Source organism: Dipodomys spectabilis, unplaced genomic scaffold (assembly GCF_019054845.1).
Source record: "Dipodomys spectabilis isolate Male_0828 unplaced genomic scaffold, ASM1905484v1 ptg000054l, whole genome shotgun sequence".
Lineage (NCBI taxonomy): Eukaryota > Metazoa > Chordata > Mammalia > Rodentia > Heteromyidae > Dipodomys > Dipodomys spectabilis.
The window spans coordinates 38,093,922-38,111,570 of record NW_024870731.1 but is presented as its reverse complement, the minus strand read 5'-3'; the positions used below and the strand labels follow the sequence as shown (position 1 = coordinate 38,111,570).

Genomic DNA, 17,649 nt, shown 5'->3' with positions numbered 1-17,649 from the left:
CGGTTCAGAATACAAAGCTGAGGTTGAAAACTTCCTTGGAAAAGCCCCAAAGCATGAGAGGAGGACAGTTAAAGTTGACAGGAGATGAAAAATGGACATTTCCAGTCTTTGGAAAAGGACCCACATGAGATCTACTTCCAGCCTTCAACCCCACAGCTCCTACCTCCTCAAAGACACAAGGCTACTTTGCCCATTACTAATAATCTTATCTTTCTCAACTTTCCTATAATAGTATAGCTGTCTAAAGAGACCTGATTTCAATGTACAGATTGCCCCAAATCCATAACACACACACACAGCAACCTGTGACACACAAGAAACCACCAAGATCAACAAGTTCAGTCAACCACCACCTCACCTTGCTAAACAGGGGGCTCCCCAAGCTCGCAAAGGCTCTCAAGATTCATTAAGGAAAAGATTAGGACCAGCAATGGTGGTGCATGCCTGTAATCTCAGCTATGAGTGAGGTATAGTAGGTGGATCACAGTCCAAGGCCAGCTCCAAGCAAAAATCAGGCTCTATCTGAAAAAATAAAGTTAAAAAAGGGCTCAGGGTGGCTCAAGTGGTTAAGTGCTTCACACAAGGCCCTGAGTTCAGCCCCAAAACCATCATAAAGGAAAAAGAAAAAGAACAGCAACTTGCTCCAGACCATCATATTCCCAAGCAAGCATGCTACCACAACTCCCCATTAATTTTTTTTTGTTTTCTTAGTCCTAGCAAAGGGCAGTCAGTCACTCAGTGCCAGGATTCTCCCCTTCCTATAAATGCCAGAAGCATGGGTGGGAAAACACCACGAAGATCTAAGGTATGTACCCACTCTGATTGTAACTGTATTAAAATGTGTAAATATATGCACACAAGCAAAGATAACTTCAAAATAGCCAGTCGCTCGGGACCCATGTCTATAGTCCCAGCTACTCAGGAGCTGAAATCTGAGGATCATGGATCAAAGCCAGCCCAGGCAGGAAAAGTCCCAGAGACTCTTATCTGAAAAGTATTTAAGATACGCTGAGGACCTCAAGCAGTGTCTGGCTTGCTCGGCCAGCACACTTCCACTGATTTAAAACCCCAAACCCCTCCAAAACCAGAGTTGAGATCAGAAGAAAACACATGTATAGGTATAAACCTATTTAAATGCGCAAGACAACTCATTCATTTCTACAACTCAAGAAAGACTGATCCAATTTTTATGGGTTTTTTTTTAATATAAGTCCTCCTCAAAGAAATTAAGATTGAAAACATTTTTGCATGAACTTTTTTGGAGGGAGGAGAAAAAAAGAGACAAAGGAGGAAGAACTCAGTTATGACAGGTGCATGGAGACCTGGGCTCAATCCCCAGCACCGCATAAAAGGAAAAAAGAAAAGGGAAGAAGGGAGGGAGGGAAGGGGAGGGAAGAGGAAGGAACTCATTTCTTTGGACTAAGACTGATCTGGTGGCATGAACAATAACTCAACCAGTTTGCTGGTAGAACAATTTGCAAAGGCCCAGTCCCTTCTAAAGTAAACTTGAGATCTCACCTCCCTAACATACTACAAATTAAGGCACAATCTACACATGACCAAAGCTTTATTTTTCTTCTTCCTTTTGTCGATGGTGGGGCTTGAACTCTGGGCCTAGGCGCTGTCCCTCAGCTCTTCAGCTCCAGGCCAGCGCTCTGTCACTTGAGCCACAGCGCCACTTCCGGTTTCCTGGTGGTTCATCGGAGATCTGAGACTCACGGACCTGTCTGCCCAGGATGGCTTCGAACCCCCGATCCTCAGACCTCAGCCTCCAGATTGGCCAGGATTGACAGTTTTGAAAAGTCCCCAAGCCCTGCCCCCCCCCCCCAAACTTCCCGGTGGCGAAGCAAACGTGGTGTCTCAATGGTCCAGAGCCGGCCGTGCGCGCGCCCGGGATGGGGGGGGGGGACACGGATCCGCGGCCGCCTCCCGGGGACCCCGGGCCTCGGCCCCCTCCCCACCCCGCGCGCCCCTCTCCGGGGCGCTCCACGTCCGCCGCGGTGACCCTCGCCCCGGGAACTCCGCCCGGCCGCGCGGGGCCGACGCCCTCCGGACGCCCTGCGGCTGGGCTGGGACCGTCCTGGACGCCGCGCGACCCGAGGATCCGAACCCCAAACCCGAGTTCTCCCCCACCCCCCTCACACACACACCCGCGGCGGGGCCGTCGATCCCTTTCCTGCCCAGGAATCAAGCCTTGCTGGTTGTATGTCTCGTTCACAGCCACCAAGGGCTAGGCGTGGCAACCCGATTACCGGTGGGAGAGCCTCCCGAGCCCGGCCTCCCGAGGCCACCGCACAACGCGTCCGTCCGTCGAAGACGGGCCTGGACGGCTGCCCTCGAGTTTGCGCACTTCCAGACCCAAGTCCGGTCCCCGGCCCTTCCGCGCACCCCCAGCCCGGACGGACCCCGCCGAAACGGGGGGGGGATAATGCGAGCTACTACGGGAGGCCGGCCACGGAGGGGGCAGGACGCGCCCCCGCCCCGGCCGACGGCGCCCGCCCCACCGCCCCGACCCCGCGCACTCACGGGTCCCCGCGGTCGGGCCCCCGGCCGCGGCAGTGGATGGGATTGAGCTCGTCCTGGGGGAAGGCGTGCGCCATGTAGTTGTCGTAGCCGAAGACGAACATGCCCCGCGCCAGGTCCCGCATCTGGGCCCGCAGCTGCGGCGGGAAGGCGCCGCTGTAGCGCCGCTCGTACTCGTCCGGGCCGCAGCCGCCCAGCGCGTAGCCACCCCAGGGCGCCGGGCCGCACACGCCGCCGGGTCCCGGCCGCCGCGGAGCCTCGGGCCGGCCGCCCGCCGCCGCCGCCGCCCCGACCCCGGGCCGCGAGAGCCACGGCGGCCCCGACGGCGCCCCCGGCGGGCCCGCGGGCCCCGGCGCGGAGGGCGCGGAGCCGTCGGGGCCCCTCAAGCGCTGGAAGCCGAAGCTGAGCGGGAAGCGCTGGTAGAAGCCCATGCTGGGGCCCAGCCCGAAGACGAGCCACAGGACGCCGTGCAGGCCGAGCCGGAGGAGCAGCAGCCCCAGGACGAGCGCTCGCCATTGCATGGTCGCGCGGCCGCCGCGGGCATTCTTTTACAGCGCGGGACCAGGCCCGCCGACCGCCGCACCCGCGTCCGCCCCGGAGCTCCGCGCGCGGCCCCTTTAAGGAACTCCCCGCCCGTGACGCACCAGGAACTGGCCCATTGTCACCCCCCACCCAGTCCCGGCGTCTCGGCCCCACCAGCCCGGCCCCGAGTTCGCCCTCCCGGTCGCCCCGGATTGGCCCGACCCGAGCCCTGGCCTCGCGGGGCGCGGCCCCGGACTCCCTCCGGGCACCATAGGCTGCCAGAACCACCGCAGGGCCGGCAGGCCCCGCCTCTCGCCCCGCCCCATCCCCAGGCCCCGCCCCGACAAGCCCCGCCCATGACCCCGCCCTATTCCGTCGACGGGCCACGCCCTGTCCCGTACTCAGGACCCGCCCCTGTCTTGGCTCCGCCCACGGGGCGGTCCGAAGTCCGGACCGGCTGGCGTGGCGAGCTGGGGGCGCTCGGGCCCCGGACCGGGGAACTTGCAGCCAATGGGAGCGCGGCACGGGAGCGCCTGCCGGACACCGGACGGAGAGGCCTCCCGGGCCACCGGGTAAGGTGGCGTCCCGGCCCGAGTGTGTGTCAGTCCGGGAAGGGTCGGGAGGAAGCCACGCCAAGTCTGGGTTAGGAGAGGCGACGCGAGGCTTAGGAGAAGGGGAAGCCGGGCGCGCTGGCTCGCGCCTGTCATCCCGGCCACTCAGGAGGCTGAGACCTGAGGATCGCGGTTCAAAGCCAGCTCGGGCAGGAAAGTCCGTGAGACTCGGATATCCAGTGAACCACCAGGAAACCGGAAGTGGCGCTGTGGCTCAAACGGTGGAGCGCTCGCCTTGAGCTGAAGAGCGCAGGGACAGCGCCCAGGCCGAGTTCAAGACCCACCACCGACCAAAAGGGGAGGGGGGGGCACAGGACCGTTTATGCGACCCTAGTGCCTGCTTGGGGCCGGCTTTGCCTCCTAAGAGTTACCCCTGCTATGCCTAAAACGGATTCCCAGACCCCATCTTAGACCAACCGAATTCCATCTCTCCGAGGGGAGCACCCCTCGCCCAGCCCTCCCCTCCCAACCGTCTCTTCCCGTGCAGGACAGCAATGTCCTCACCTGGGAGATGTGGGTAGGCGTGGAATTAAATCACTTCACCCCCGTGTCTACTTCCAATAAATTAAGAAGATGGCAGGTTTCAGATGGAAAGGGGTATATGGTTTTCCTGTAAGATTTGGCACCTTTGGGAAACTTTAAATGCCCTCAACATGTTTATGTCGTGTATCTATCAAAGGGTCCTGAAAAGTGTGGTCAGAGACTGGCTGAGTGACCCAGGGAGTGGGAAGCATGGTAAACTGTCATTGAACATTCTTGCCATGTTCTCAGAAACAGAGGGCTTTTTGCAATACTGTGTAGTTTTTTAACTGGGCCTAACAAGAAATAACGATGACAACACACAGCACTCTCACATCCCCTCCCAAAATTGCTAGATAGGCCCAAGCAAAACAAAGGGAGGCCAGTCTCATATTTGTAATCCTGACTTCACCGGAGGCTGAGATCTGAGGATCAAGGTTCAAAGCCAAAAGATTCCCGAGAATCTTGTTTCCTATTAACCAGTAAAAAGCCAGGAGTGGAGCTGTAGTTGGAGCAGTAGAATGGAAAGCCTTGGGTGAAAAGGCGAAATTGAAAGAGGCCCTAAATTCACCCTCCAGTGACAGCACAAAAAAAAAAAATCAATCATTTAATAATCAAGGAAACCCATGCAACGTTGGAAAGATGTTTTTTTCATGGTAAAGCTGCCAATAAAAAAGGTTTCAAAAGATCTGTTCCACAGCAACCATTAGGTTGGAGGCTAATTCTCAGAGCTTGTTAGCTGGCTGTTAACCCTCTGTGTCATCTTTGTAACAAATTTAAATATAAAAAATGTTCATGGACATACATGAATTGTACATGGGAAGGAGAGGGCTCATGGTGCCATTTCCATACATGCCCACAATGTGCCCCCATTTCTTAGGGCAATTTCAACTGGTTTCACTGTCCCATTTCCATATAAGCATGTAAGCCACTTCGCAACCCCTCTCCATTCCCCCTGCCCATCCAGCAGTGACTTAAGCTGTGTGGAGGGTATTTACCAACCAACAGGAAACACCTGCAGTGGCCAAGTTACTTGTACAACAGCAGACTTGCAGGAAGTCAGAAAGGCTACTTGTTTTGTTCTCCTGTGTCTTCCTTTCTGGGTCTCTTCACTGGCAGATGCATTGTGGAAGAAATGACCTCAGAAGTTTCTAATAAAATGAAAACATCTTCATGATCAAACAGGATGGTTTCTCCCATGGTGGCCTTTTTTTTTTTTTTTTTCAAATAAATAAAGCAGTTGGCCAGTTAGCTATTAAAATAGGGTTCTTGGTATACAGTTTTACTCCTGAACTCAGTCATTCAGAGAAGCTCAAATTACAAAACAGGATTCCACTGGAACTCAATCCCTGGTGTGGACAACACAAAAAGCAATTTAGTTCCTCAGTCAAAAAAAAAGTAACACTAAAGCAGCCATGGTCCAAAACACCTACTTCCCTTGATAAAATCAAAGGGATTCATTTTAGAAAGTTACAGGTGGTTTGGCTGACAGGGTCTCACTATGAAGCTCAGGCTGGTCTGGAACTCACAATCCTCCTGCCTCAGTTTCCCAAATGCTGAGCCTACAGGCCTAAGCCACCATAACCAAAGTATGTATACAACAAATTAAGCTAAATGTGTACATTCAGTAAGCCCCTCCTCAGCCCCCCCATTTTTCACCTCCCAGGTCCTTGGCTTGGAGAGTGGTGAGAAGACCAAAATCCACTAATACCTAGGGGCAGAAAAGCTACAATCACAGCCAACTGGCCAACGGAGGGCTGGCGGTACAGAATCACACCATGGACAGGAAGAGAAAGCCAACTGGACATAAGTATCATATCATTTCCCCAAGAGCTTTGATGTCTTCGTAGGACCAACATGCTTGGTATTGGAAATAGTTTCTTGATGAACTGTCCTAAGAAGACATATCTTGCAGTGTTTCATACATGTATACACGTAGTTGAGGGGACGGGAACTGTTTGAGAGTTTTGCCTTGTAGCTCAGGCTGGCCTGAAACTTTGGCAATATGCTTGTTCAACCTCTCAAGAGCTGGGATTACAGGCATGCGCCACCACATACCTAATTTTCTTAGTAGGCTTTTTACTTTTAAGTCTGGACTTTTGGCTGGGAATGTATCCTTGGCAGAGCACTATGCCTAAGATCTCAAGGTCCTGGATTCCACTCCCAATATAGCAAAATCAAACTGCAATGGACTATCAAATGCTGAACTAGGCCCTGCCACACAGAAGCTCTATACTGGGGACTGCAGGGGAGGGGCAGTGGCAGAGGGCTTCCCTACCACTCGAGAGGCTGACACGACCTCCCTCCAAAAAAGTATCATGGGCGTCCCCCTAAATTCACTGCACCCTGACTTTACAAGTGGTAGCCACCCTCCACCCCACAACAACAAAACAACACAATTCCAGATCTAGGGATATTTCAAAAGTTTATTTCTACATTAACTAGCCCACAGGCCCATCTCTGAACGCTGAGTTGATTTTTTTCTAGCCCACGGTCTATGGACCCCTCCATGGTAATTTCCCTTCCGCTCCTTTCCAAAAAGTCTGCAACCTTTCAGCATGATGTACATTTTAAGTTAAAATTGCCGTTACAACCCTCAAAATGCAAGTTTATTGAACAAAGCTAAGAAAAAGCAGTAAACAGATGAAAATGCATCTACCAAAATTTTTTTAAAAAAACAAAAAAAAAGAACTGTAAGTATTTACAAAGTTGAGTGACTATTAAGTTTCCACATGCAGAGGTTACACAGAAAAATGGTAGTGGCATTTGGATGTCTACAGATGGTAAAAGCAATGGACACACACACACACACACACACACACACACACGCACGCACGCACGGTCAACTGCAACGTATGCAGTCCCTGCAGCCCAGCCCTCATCCCAGCCCCTCTTCTGGGACACATGTGACCATGTTCTCCGTCCCAGCTCACAGTGACCATCAGTGGTATACACCACAGCAGTTAAGTTTAAATATCCCTTCGTTTCCAGAACCACCCATCCTACCTGGGAAGTATTCAACATGCCTCAAAGAAAAAGAGAACTTGAAAAGCTCGGATTCCGCTCACTCAAAAGGTGGATGGGAAACAAGTAACACGTGCAACACAGCGCAGTACTCTGTACAGAAGTCTTAAGGCCATGGCAGTCTATAAATTAAAACTGCTATTTGCAAAAAAACAAAAAACAAAAAACCCTCAATGGTGACATCCTCTTGAGTGCTCAATGTATCTGGAAACGCAGTGTGCAGGAAACAAATCCCACACAGCATGAGGCACACGAAATAGTGCCCAACAGGGCTCTTCTGCTACGGCGGCCTATGCAAACCTGCGTCATGAGTCCCTTTATGTCTACAGAGATCACTCAACTATAAAACGTGTTCCGTACTTTCTATACATTTCTGTATCATGAAGCCAACAATCAACAGCTTCAGTTTCCCAGTTCGCTGTGTGATTATTAAACAACCTGTAGACATTGTGCATGATTCATCAGATAAAGCAGGCAGGTCTAGAGTTGTCATAATAATCAAGACATCTAATGGCACCAGACAAGAGTACCCAGCCTTACTTGGTAAGAGAAAAATTAAAAAATTGTTTTCTTTGTATCTTTTGTGCTGAAAGTCAACTTTATGACTCAATATAAAAAGTTAACAGCGTGTCATGCAGCACTGATTTAATGACTGGAGATAGAAAAAACAAACGTGTGTCTGAACGAAGTCTGACATTGTTAACAGGTTTTATTACACTGGCTGGAATGCTCTAAATTCATGAAAGCGTTTGAGAAAATCATCATCAATCCCAAGCCCTTAAAAAAGTGTATGGAAAAGGAAAAAAAATAAAAGAGTAATGATCTGGACATATATAAACCAGCATGCACGCCTTACTCCTCCCACACCCCCGCTGCTGTCTGGTGATGACATATTCTCAGAAAACAGAGTATGTTTATAAAACCGTCAGGTAGGAACTCTCCAGTGTAAAGAGCCAACATCATTGATCTGGCACCTCTGCTCATTCTTTGCAGACCAGTTCTTAAAATTCCTACAGGGTAATTATACATGTCACATGCATTTGTGAGATAAGTAAACATTACGTTTATATTATCTCAAATGAGTCAGGCTTAAGGTTTTCTAAATACTGTGTGTGGCACTAGAAATTTCATGCTGTATCAAGTCAGTATTGGTATTAAGCTATTGGACTCTATAATGAAATATTATAGACATTTACTGAAAACCAATATAAAAATCTGGCCCAGAAAGACCATAATGGAAATATGCCATTTTCTTGATTTAAGATGGTCAAAAGTGTTTTGTTTTTTTTTTTAAAGGAAAGGTTGGGGGTGGAGGGTTTCTACACACTAGGCCAAGTGTGTATGAGAAGCTGTGTCTGCTGACTTTATCATGACAACTCTAGCCGATTCGTTATGAAGGGTTAGGGATACACATCTTCAGCAGTGCACATGAGAAATAAACTCTGCAATTTCTTGGGTTTAGGAAGGACCGGATTCTGGGAAGTACTTCAGAGGAACGGACAGTAATTGTAGGATTAGAGCCAAGAAGGACTGGAAGACTTCATGAGATGTTTCAGCTTCTTCTAGATTTTGAATGTTGAATAAGCCACTGAAGTGTGATATCTAAAGATGAGGGAAAAAGTCAAAATGTTAAGATACTAAAGTGGAACTAAATAACCAAACAGGCACAATACTTAAAGCGCAGCTAAGTCCAGGTACATGTACATGTGGCATCTTCCCCTCTTCTCAGCATCTGTGCTCCATTTACCTGAGCTCCGAGAGGATCACGTAATCAATAACCAGACTGAAAAAGTAAATTGTGTCTAGGGCAACTGGAGCATTTGCAACCCATTGCTTCTTAGAAAAGCAGGTATTGCACACAAACTGCCAGGAACTTCCGTGAAGAGAAGGGCAACTACTTTGCCCCTGAAGAACTTTTTTAAGCATTAATAGAAGAAACCAGGAGTTGGAGAGGTCACCCACACACAATGCCAGGCAAAGGAAACTGCAAAGCAAGTCAGATCAAAAGTCCACCAGGGCAGAACTGTGGGTGTGCTGCAGGTGATAAAAGTGGCTAAAGCACAGAGGAGGAGCTGTCACTCACTGTACCTCCACATCAGGAGTTTGTGACCTTGCTCTTTTAGCATCTGGGCTGGAGAGTTCTTCCCTGTTGTCCGAGATGACCCTTTCTGCATCCTTCTAAGAGTGTTTCAGGGCAGCCAGAGCCTTAACCAGCTGATGTCATTATCATGCATCACTATAACCACCCAAAAATGTCTCCAGACTGCCAAATGTTCCCTAAGAAAAGTGTCCTGAAATAAAGCTGGAAACAAGAGTGGCTCCTGTCTCTAACCCTGTAGCTACTCAAACACTCAAACACACACACACACACAATCACACACACACACACACACACACACAATCACACACACAGAGGTTGTGGAGAATCGCCATTCAAAACCAACCTAATCAGAAAAGTCTGCAAGGCTCCATCTCCAATTAACTGGCCAAATGCTGAACTAGAAGTATGTATCAAGTTGTAGAGCACCAACTATAAGCAAGAAAGTAGAGCTAGAACATGAGCCCCTGACGAATTGTATTACTATATGTTAGTTAGCTAGCAATGGCAAGAGGAGACAGGGTGCTCCCATACAAAGTACAAGTATGCATACTGTTGCCAATACGCAAACTATCACAACCAAGTAGGCAGGGCTAAAGTCCTGAAGCAAGAGAGACACTGTAAGATGGGAAGGAGTAAACTGAGGAACAAGAAGCCAGCCAGGCACGGTAGTATACACCTGTAATTCCAGCACTCAGAAGGCTGAGATCAGACAATCATGAGTATGAAGCCATCCATGAGATACAGAGCAAAATTCTGTATTTAAAATAAAAATTTTGAAAGTGTAGAACTACCAGGACTTGATAAAGGAGTGTAGGTAGAAGGCTGCGTATGTGAGTCACAGAAGTGTTGCTGGCTCCAACTGGCTGAAGGAAAACAGCTGTAAGAACTCAGCTTTAGCACATCAGGAGTAAAGGCAGTGATGTCTAGATCGACAGATCTGAGGAAGAGTTGGAGACCGGCATGACATCCTCACACGATGCCAGCTCAAGCTCCAGTGGCCGAGACTAGCTGGGAAAAGGACACCCAGAAGGCAGCCAGGGCAGAACAGGGCATCGACTGTCCTAATTCATAAAAAACAGCTCATAAAAAAGCACATGAGGATCATGCAGAATTAGCACTCTATACTCCAAGCCAGAAAGGTAAACATAAATGTAACCTCCTACTTTCCCAGCTAATACACACGAGAGAACTATATGGAAGCCATATCCTTGTCAAGAACACTGAGAGCTGAGATGGAGGAAACTCTACTGGGCTATGAAACCAGGACTCAACATGGCTGAAATAGGTCCTTCGCATCTCTGTTGCAGAAGCCGAAATAGGTCCTTCACACCTCTGCTGCAGAAGCCGCTAGTCAGGAGAAGGAAAAAGGTAAACCCAAGACAAAATGACCCATTTTAGCATTGAAGGAACTCACAAAAAAACTCCCCAAACTCTGGAGAGAAGAAAATGTCCTGAAAACAGACAAATCCTCAACACCAGATAAAAACACAGAAGAGAAATAACAAATCAGATGCAAAAAAAAAAAAAAAAGAAAAGAAAAAGTGACCTCCCAGGCAAGTGTCATAATGTAAACAGTCTGTAGCAAGTATTTTTCTCCATGTGATTTATGGACATGAAGCAGGCTCTTCTTCTGCCATATGAGCAAGCTGGAAGTGTAACATGACGTTTCCAGCTCCTAATATTTTTTAGAGACTGTCAGTAAAGGAAAAACTTAGAGCCAAAACATGTTATAAAATCTGAAGTCAGCCAGGTACTGGTAGCTCCCACCTTTAATCCTTGCTACTTAGGAGGCTGAGGTAAGAGCGTGAGGCCCTGAGTTCAAGCCCTAGTGTGCGTGTGCATACTCATGCACCCACTGTAGTCAAAAAGGAAGTGTAACCATTTGGCTATTAGCCAGGATTCCTTACTCCTACTAATCAGTCATTCTGATCTACTTTTGAATCTAGCTAAAAGTAAATCCATTTCCTTAAATCTGTTAATACTTTAAGTGAACCAAGAGTTCTAAAATTGCAAACTTGGTGACTACTGACCCAGAGCAAAGCACAGCTCGGTGTCATGTGTTAAAACACCTTTGCTGCACCTCTTGCATAAAAGAACTCTAGAAAGCATGTTGTTGGGGCTGGGAAGTTGGCTCAGTGGTAGAGCCCTTGCCTTGCATGCCTGAGGCCCTGGGTTTGATTCCTCAGCACCACATAAGCAAAAAGAAAAAAGCCGGAAGTGGCGCTGTGGCTCAAGTGGTAGAGCACTAGCCTTGAGCTGAAGAGCTGAGGGAGAGTGCTCAAGCCAAGAGTTCAGGCCCCACAACCGGACCAAAAAAAAAAAAGAAAGCGTGTTGTTTTGTGTTTTCTTTGGGGTGGGGGTGGGGGGGGCGTTCCTGGGGTGGAAGGTGAGGGAAGCATCCAGCTAGGCTCTGAGAAGGACAAGACAAAAGATGTTCCCCTCAAAAGAGTTAGGGAATACTAAAGAATACAAAAGGAGCAACAGATTGACAAAGGCCCAGTATACTAAAAGCCAAGTTCATGCAGAAGAAGGCTCCTTTCTCTTGCTACCCAATAGTCATTGGTAGCATGAGGTTCATTCTCTGCTGTGGGGACCGCAGAGAGCCCTGCGCTATGGGTCATCTCTATCCCTGAGATGATGAGAGAGAAATGCCTCCAGATATAGCCACGTCTCCTGGGAGAAAATGACTCACTGAAACGTACCTTAAAATTTAACAAGAATTTCCCCACTAGCACCTAACAAAAAATTTAAACAAGATCCATTTAACCACAAATGCTTTCTATTAAATACTCTCCATGTATGTAACAAGTCATTTATTCTCACCATTCAATAAAGGAATATTTGCATCCAAAAGTAGAATTATCAAGGTTTACATTGCTTTGTAGTGGCCTTTCAAGAAGTCCCAAATGAGCCAGAACAACAGCAACCCTATGAGCTCACTAAAAAGTGTTTGGAGGCAGTTTGGAGAGACTAGCAGTAACCCAAAGTCAAACGTCATGAACAAGAAGTGACACACTGAATGAAGGCTGAAGAAAAAATACCAGAATCTTTATAGAGTAATTAGTTAAGGTGAAATCATACTGGAGTGGATGGGCCCTAATCCAATGGCCTGAGTCTAACAAGATACTAAACTCAGGAAGAAAAGAGAGCCACGGAGGCAGAGTGGAGCACAAACACCAGGCTGGTTGGCTGGCTCCCGGGCAGAGCAGGCTAGCAGGGAGCAAAGACGAGGTGACAGCACATTTGAACAGGAGAAAGTTTCTACTGTTTTAAACCATATAGTTGTTGGTACTTTGTGGCAGCAGTTCCAAGAAATTAAGAACAATATGAAGTGGAAACTGGCTCACACTTCCAGTACAATGTTAACATAATAAAGTGGTTTTAATGCCTAGAGAAATAATTTGTATAAGACCTAATTTCAAAAATAGCATTTTGATTCAAAAGCTCAGCTTGATGCAAAAATTAATACAATACATCGACTTCACATAATGTTAGACCTTATGGCTCTGTGGCATTTACTTCCTTAAATAGTATAGAGAAAATTTTGGCTGATATATTTTTTCCAAAGGTTATAATGCATATGCTTTTTCCTAAGACAAAACACCAGTACTCCCTAGAGGAAGTTATTTGAACACGAATAGGGAGAATAAACAGTAAAAAAACACTACATATTTCTTACAATGATACTCATTCCTTCTGAAAATATCCATCATTTCTTACCTATATTATCCTTTTCTTTGCAAGAAATTGAATAGCAGCAAATTTCTCTATCCTGAATAGCAGACAGATTCCTGTAAGAAGCAGAATTATTTAAGTCTGTGCTTAAAATAGCTGTCATATTTATCATTCTCTCTCCAATTTTACTTCTTTTCATTACTATGCTGAAGAAATTACTACTAAAATTTTAGGGGCTCATTTCTCTGGTAGGCCATGTATGATCTGAAGTTTTTTTTTGTTTTTTTGTTTTTTTTGGATCTGGTCGTGGGGCCTGAACTCTGGGCCTGGGCGCTGTCCCTCAGCTCTTCAGCTCAAGGCTAGCGCTCTACCACTTGAGCCAGAGCGCCACTTCCGGCTTTTTTCTTTTTTTTGCTTATGTGGTGCTGAGGAATCGAACCCAGGGCCTCGAGCATGCAAGGCAAGTGCTCTACCAACCACTGAGCCACCTTCCCAGCCCGATCTGAAGTTTTTTACTGCCCCCCACCAAAAAAAGGCAAGCCAGGAGCCAAGGGCTTACACCTGTAATCACAGCTACTCAGAAGGCTGAGATCGGAGGATCATGGCTCAAAGCCAGACCAGGCAGGAAAAGCCATGAAACTGTTGTCTCCAATAAACCACTCAGAAAACTGGAAGAGCTGAGGGACAGCACTCAGGCCCAGAGCTCAAGCCCATGCCTGACAAAAAACATAAACATGGCCTACAAAATAATATCATTTAGAAGGAAGTTTTTAAAACAGCATTACTCATTGTTAGGACATACATTTTTTCAATTAGCTGTTTCTCATCCAAGGCATTAGGAAGATCTCTCTTGTTTCCAAGTACCAGTACCTTTAAAAAGAAAAGATATTAAGTGTAAATTTTCATGTACAAAAATCATTACCTAAGTATAACCTTAAAATTAATTTTATGTTAACACATACCTAGATCTTAAAAGCATGCTCTATGTACGTATTTTATGTCACATAATGATTTACTTAGGCATCATCTCTACCCTAACATGAAGATGCCAATTTCAATTCTAAATATTTTTTAAGCTTGAAGCCAGGCACCGGTGGCTTATGCCTGTAATCCTAGCTACTCAGGAGGCTGAGATCTGAGGATCCCGGTTCAAAGCCAGCCTGGGCAGGAAAATCCGTGAGACTCCAATAAACCACTAAAAATCCAGAAGTGGTGTTGTGACCCAAGCCGTAGAGTGCTTGCCTTGAGCTGAAGAGCGCAGGGACAGCACCCAAGCCCAGAGTTCAAGCCCCATGACCGACCAAAAAAAAAAAAAAGGATTCTTTAAGTCTGAAGATAGGGTTGTAATTCCATAGTAGGGCCTACATCAAGGCCCTAGGCCCCAACACTTAAAAACAAATCTCTTTTTCAGCTGAGGGTAACAAGCAAGAGTGGCGGAAACAGTCCATCTGCCAACTAATCATGAACATGTTACTAAGTTTTAAAAATTCAAGAGTCAAGCTGGGGGCCAGTGGCTCATGCCTGTAATCCTAGCTACTTAGGAGGCTGAGATCTGAGGATCAAGGTTCAAAGCCAGCCTGGGAAGGAAAGGCTGTGGGACTCTTATCCCCAATTAACCACCTTCTGGCGGTGCTGTGGCTCAAGTGGTAGAGCACTAGCCTTGAGCTGAAGAGCTGAGGGTCAGCACCAGGCTCAGTGTTCAAGCCCTACAACCGACTAAAAAAAAAAAAAATTTAAGAGCCAGAAACTGGGAGTGTCACTCAGTGATAGAAGTATGTGTTTACTGTGCCAAAGACCTGAGTTTACTCTCCAGTATGTACGCATACATAGATGTGTGTGCATGTGTGTATATGCACACGTATGTGTATAAAATAACATTTATCAAAGTAAATTCCAAGTAATGAAAACAAGAGGTTTTTTCTTTGTTACCTTTTTCTTTTTGTCTTGTTTGTTCATTTATGTCTTTGGGGGGCAGGGAGACACAGAAATGAAGAGACAAAGGGTGAACAAATGCAGCAGTGGCACTCAGTAGACACTATGTTGGAAAGAAATACACACCGTGTGTGGGGACAGGAGGGAAAAACTTGGAGGACGCAGGGGAAGGAGTGACAATGTCTAAAAAGAAATGTTCTCCTTACCTGACTTACCTAACTGTAACACTTCTGTATATCACCTTTATAGTAATGAAAAAAATTAAAGTTAAATTAAAAAACACATGATCTCTCAGTCTCCGCCATCCAAGTAGCCAGGACTGCAGGCTTGGGCCACTATGCCAGGCTCCAGAATTTGTATCTTGATTCATGCTAACCGAGTACATTAACTGACAAATCCAAAAGCTTCATCATCTCCAATTAACCAGCAAAAAGTCAGAACTACAGATGTAGTTCAAGAAGAAGAGCACTAGCCGTGATTTAAAGGAAAAACACCAAAATAAAAAAAGATCTAAGCTATGTCATTTATGATGACCCTTGCCCAAAACTTTGTCCTCATTTTATGCACTGTCCTTTCAATAAAGCTACTTGCTTCCATAGTTATCTCTCCTAGCCTTCCTTTCAGCTACAGGATGGGCACATGAACTAGAAACAACTGATACCTCGGAAACAGACCCAGTGGCAGGAAAACAAAAATGGAAAATCTACCGTAATAACGGAGGAGCATCAACCCCAGTTCCTAGAAGTAGACAGGAGGACATGGCACTGTGCAAACGCCCCCTTCTTTGCTACAAGACGAGCATAGCAGCTGTGCCCACTGTTCCCTAACCCCCGTCTGTGTATGGGGGAACCCGGGACCTACAGACCTTCCTGGGTTCCAACTTATGTGCTGAGCCTCCCCAGAGACCCTGTGAGCTACCCACAGCCTTCCACTGGATTCCTCTCTACTTAAATAGGCTTTCTTTTTTCAAATTTATTATTATTACTTTTTTTGAGGACCAACTGAGTCCTTGCACATACTAGATGAGCACTCTACCACTCAGCCACATTAAAGCAGCCCCTGAAAAGCAACATTTCATTGATTAGAACTAAGAACCCTATAGTGACTAAGAAAATTGATACTCATTTGTGGTATGTAGAACTAAAATTGAATTTAGAAAAACTCTTCAGCATGTTTTAAGGATTAAATGCAGGGCGCCGGTGGTTCATGCCTGTAATCCTAGCTACTCAGGAGGCTGAGATCTGAGGATCAAGGTTCAAAGCCAGCCCGGGCAGCAAAGTCCCGTGAGACTCTTATCTCAAATAAACCACTAGAAAACCAGAAGTGGCGCTGTGGTTCAAGCGGTAGAGCGCTCGCCTTGAGCTAAAGAGCACAGACAGGGACAGTACCCAAGCCCAGAGTTCAAGCCCCACGACTGGCAAAAAAAATTTAAAAAAAAATGAGTTTATATATTTCAAGTGTCTGACCTTCAGAAACTTGCCATGAGGCTAAAACCTGGTCCTTTACCAGTGTTCCTTAGCTCAAAAAAGTACCACCCTCCATCTAAGAATTTTTCTTCTAAAATCACTTTCCTTCCCTCCATCTTGCCTGTACCACCACCCTCGTCTAATGTTCTGGTGGACCCATAGGGATATACCTCGTCCAATATTCTGCAATCTGCCAGAGCTATTTTTTTTTGAGGGGGACATCAGTAGTGGGGCTTGAACTCTGGTCCTCAGCTCAGTACTGTCCCTCAGCTCTTCAGCTCCAGGATACCACTCTACCACTTGAGCCACAGCGGCACTTCCAATTTTCTGGTGGTAAGAGTCTCAGACTTTCTTGCCCGGGCTGGCTTTGAACCATGATCCTCAGATCTCAGCCTCCTGAGTAGCTAGGATTGCCAGCTGCCAGAGCTATTGAAACGGCATCCTGTAGCAATCCTCCCCACATGCCCTTCTTGACCACAGAGGTTCTTTTTTCCTCCACTATGTAGCACAGGCTGTTCTCAATTCCCTTACCTCTACCTTCAGAGTGCTGGGACTACAGGTATAGCGCACTGCACCCAGTTTCAGTACACCCTTGGCTACAATACAGTAATATGCTCAAACCATAAATGGTTCCTCAGCTCTGTGCAGTGCGGCCTCTAGTGTCCCAGGTGCAGCATGGCAGGGCACACTTGGGCCTCCACTCTCAGCTCTGCTCTGCTCTGCACTGCTCTGGGGCCTGGGGGCTGCTTCTCACCAAAGGGCCTTTGCAGGAACCCTCTCCTTCTGACTCCACCCCACTTCCTTCCCAGTCCAATATATCTTTCAGATGCCACTTCACACACGTCCTCAAAGCCTTCTTCTCCCCTTTGAACTAGATCAAATCTTCCCTCTTACAACTTTTTTTTGGTGGTACTGGGGCGTGAACTCAGGGCCTAGAGCTTACAATTCTCCCAATCCTTTAATGTAAAATTCTAAAAGTCCTTTGCACCTGTGTTCATAGTTATTGTCAGAAGTGCATCTTTGAAGTGTTTGAGACTATCCAACTCACAAACTCCAGGAGACACTGCATAGCAACGCACGCAGTACTGAGCAGTGCGCATGCTGCATTGTAGTAGACACCTGATTGAGACATACGCAAACAGCACAAGATCTAAGATATGGCAGGTACTCAATAATAATGAACGTTCCAGACTTTTAAAAGAAACAACTCTTACTAACTTCAAGTGTATTACACAACCCTCCAAATTCACAGGCTCTGCATCTAGGGATTCAACTA

At 47.1% G+C, this 17,649-nt stretch overlaps 2 protein-coding genes across 3 annotated transcripts in view; both read right to left on the bottom strand.

The window, feature by feature from the left end:
- Nucleotides 1-3,156, bottom strand: part of Edem1 (ER degradation enhancing alpha-mannosidase like protein 1) — a 31,383-nt gene extending 28,227 nt beyond the window's left edge. Inside the window, exon 1 of the mRNA XM_042679746.1 lies at nucleotides 2,527-3,156. Within this exon, the coding sequence (XP_042535680.1) occupies nucleotides 2,527-3,044 (518 nt within the window). The 5' untranslated portion in view covers nucleotides 3,045-3,156. The remainder of the gene's footprint in view (nucleotides 1-2,526) is intronic.
- A 3,431-nt stretch (nucleotides 3,157-6,587) lies between these two features.
- Arl8b (ADP ribosylation factor like GTPase 8B) overlaps nucleotides 6,588-17,649 on the bottom strand; it is a 36,786-nt gene continuing 25,724 nt past the window's right edge. For both annotated transcript variants that reach the window (XM_042679945.1, XM_042679946.1), the window contains 3 exons: nucleotides 13,778-13,845; nucleotides 13,021-13,091; nucleotides 6,588-8,801 (listed from right to left, as the gene is read on the bottom strand). In XM_042679945.1, the coding sequence (XP_042535879.1) occupies nucleotides 8,752-8,801; nucleotides 13,021-13,091; nucleotides 13,778-13,845 (189 nt within the window). In that variant the 3' untranslated portion in view covers nucleotides 6,588-8,751. The remainder of the gene's footprint in view (nucleotides 8,802-13,020; nucleotides 13,092-13,777; nucleotides 13,846-17,649) is intronic.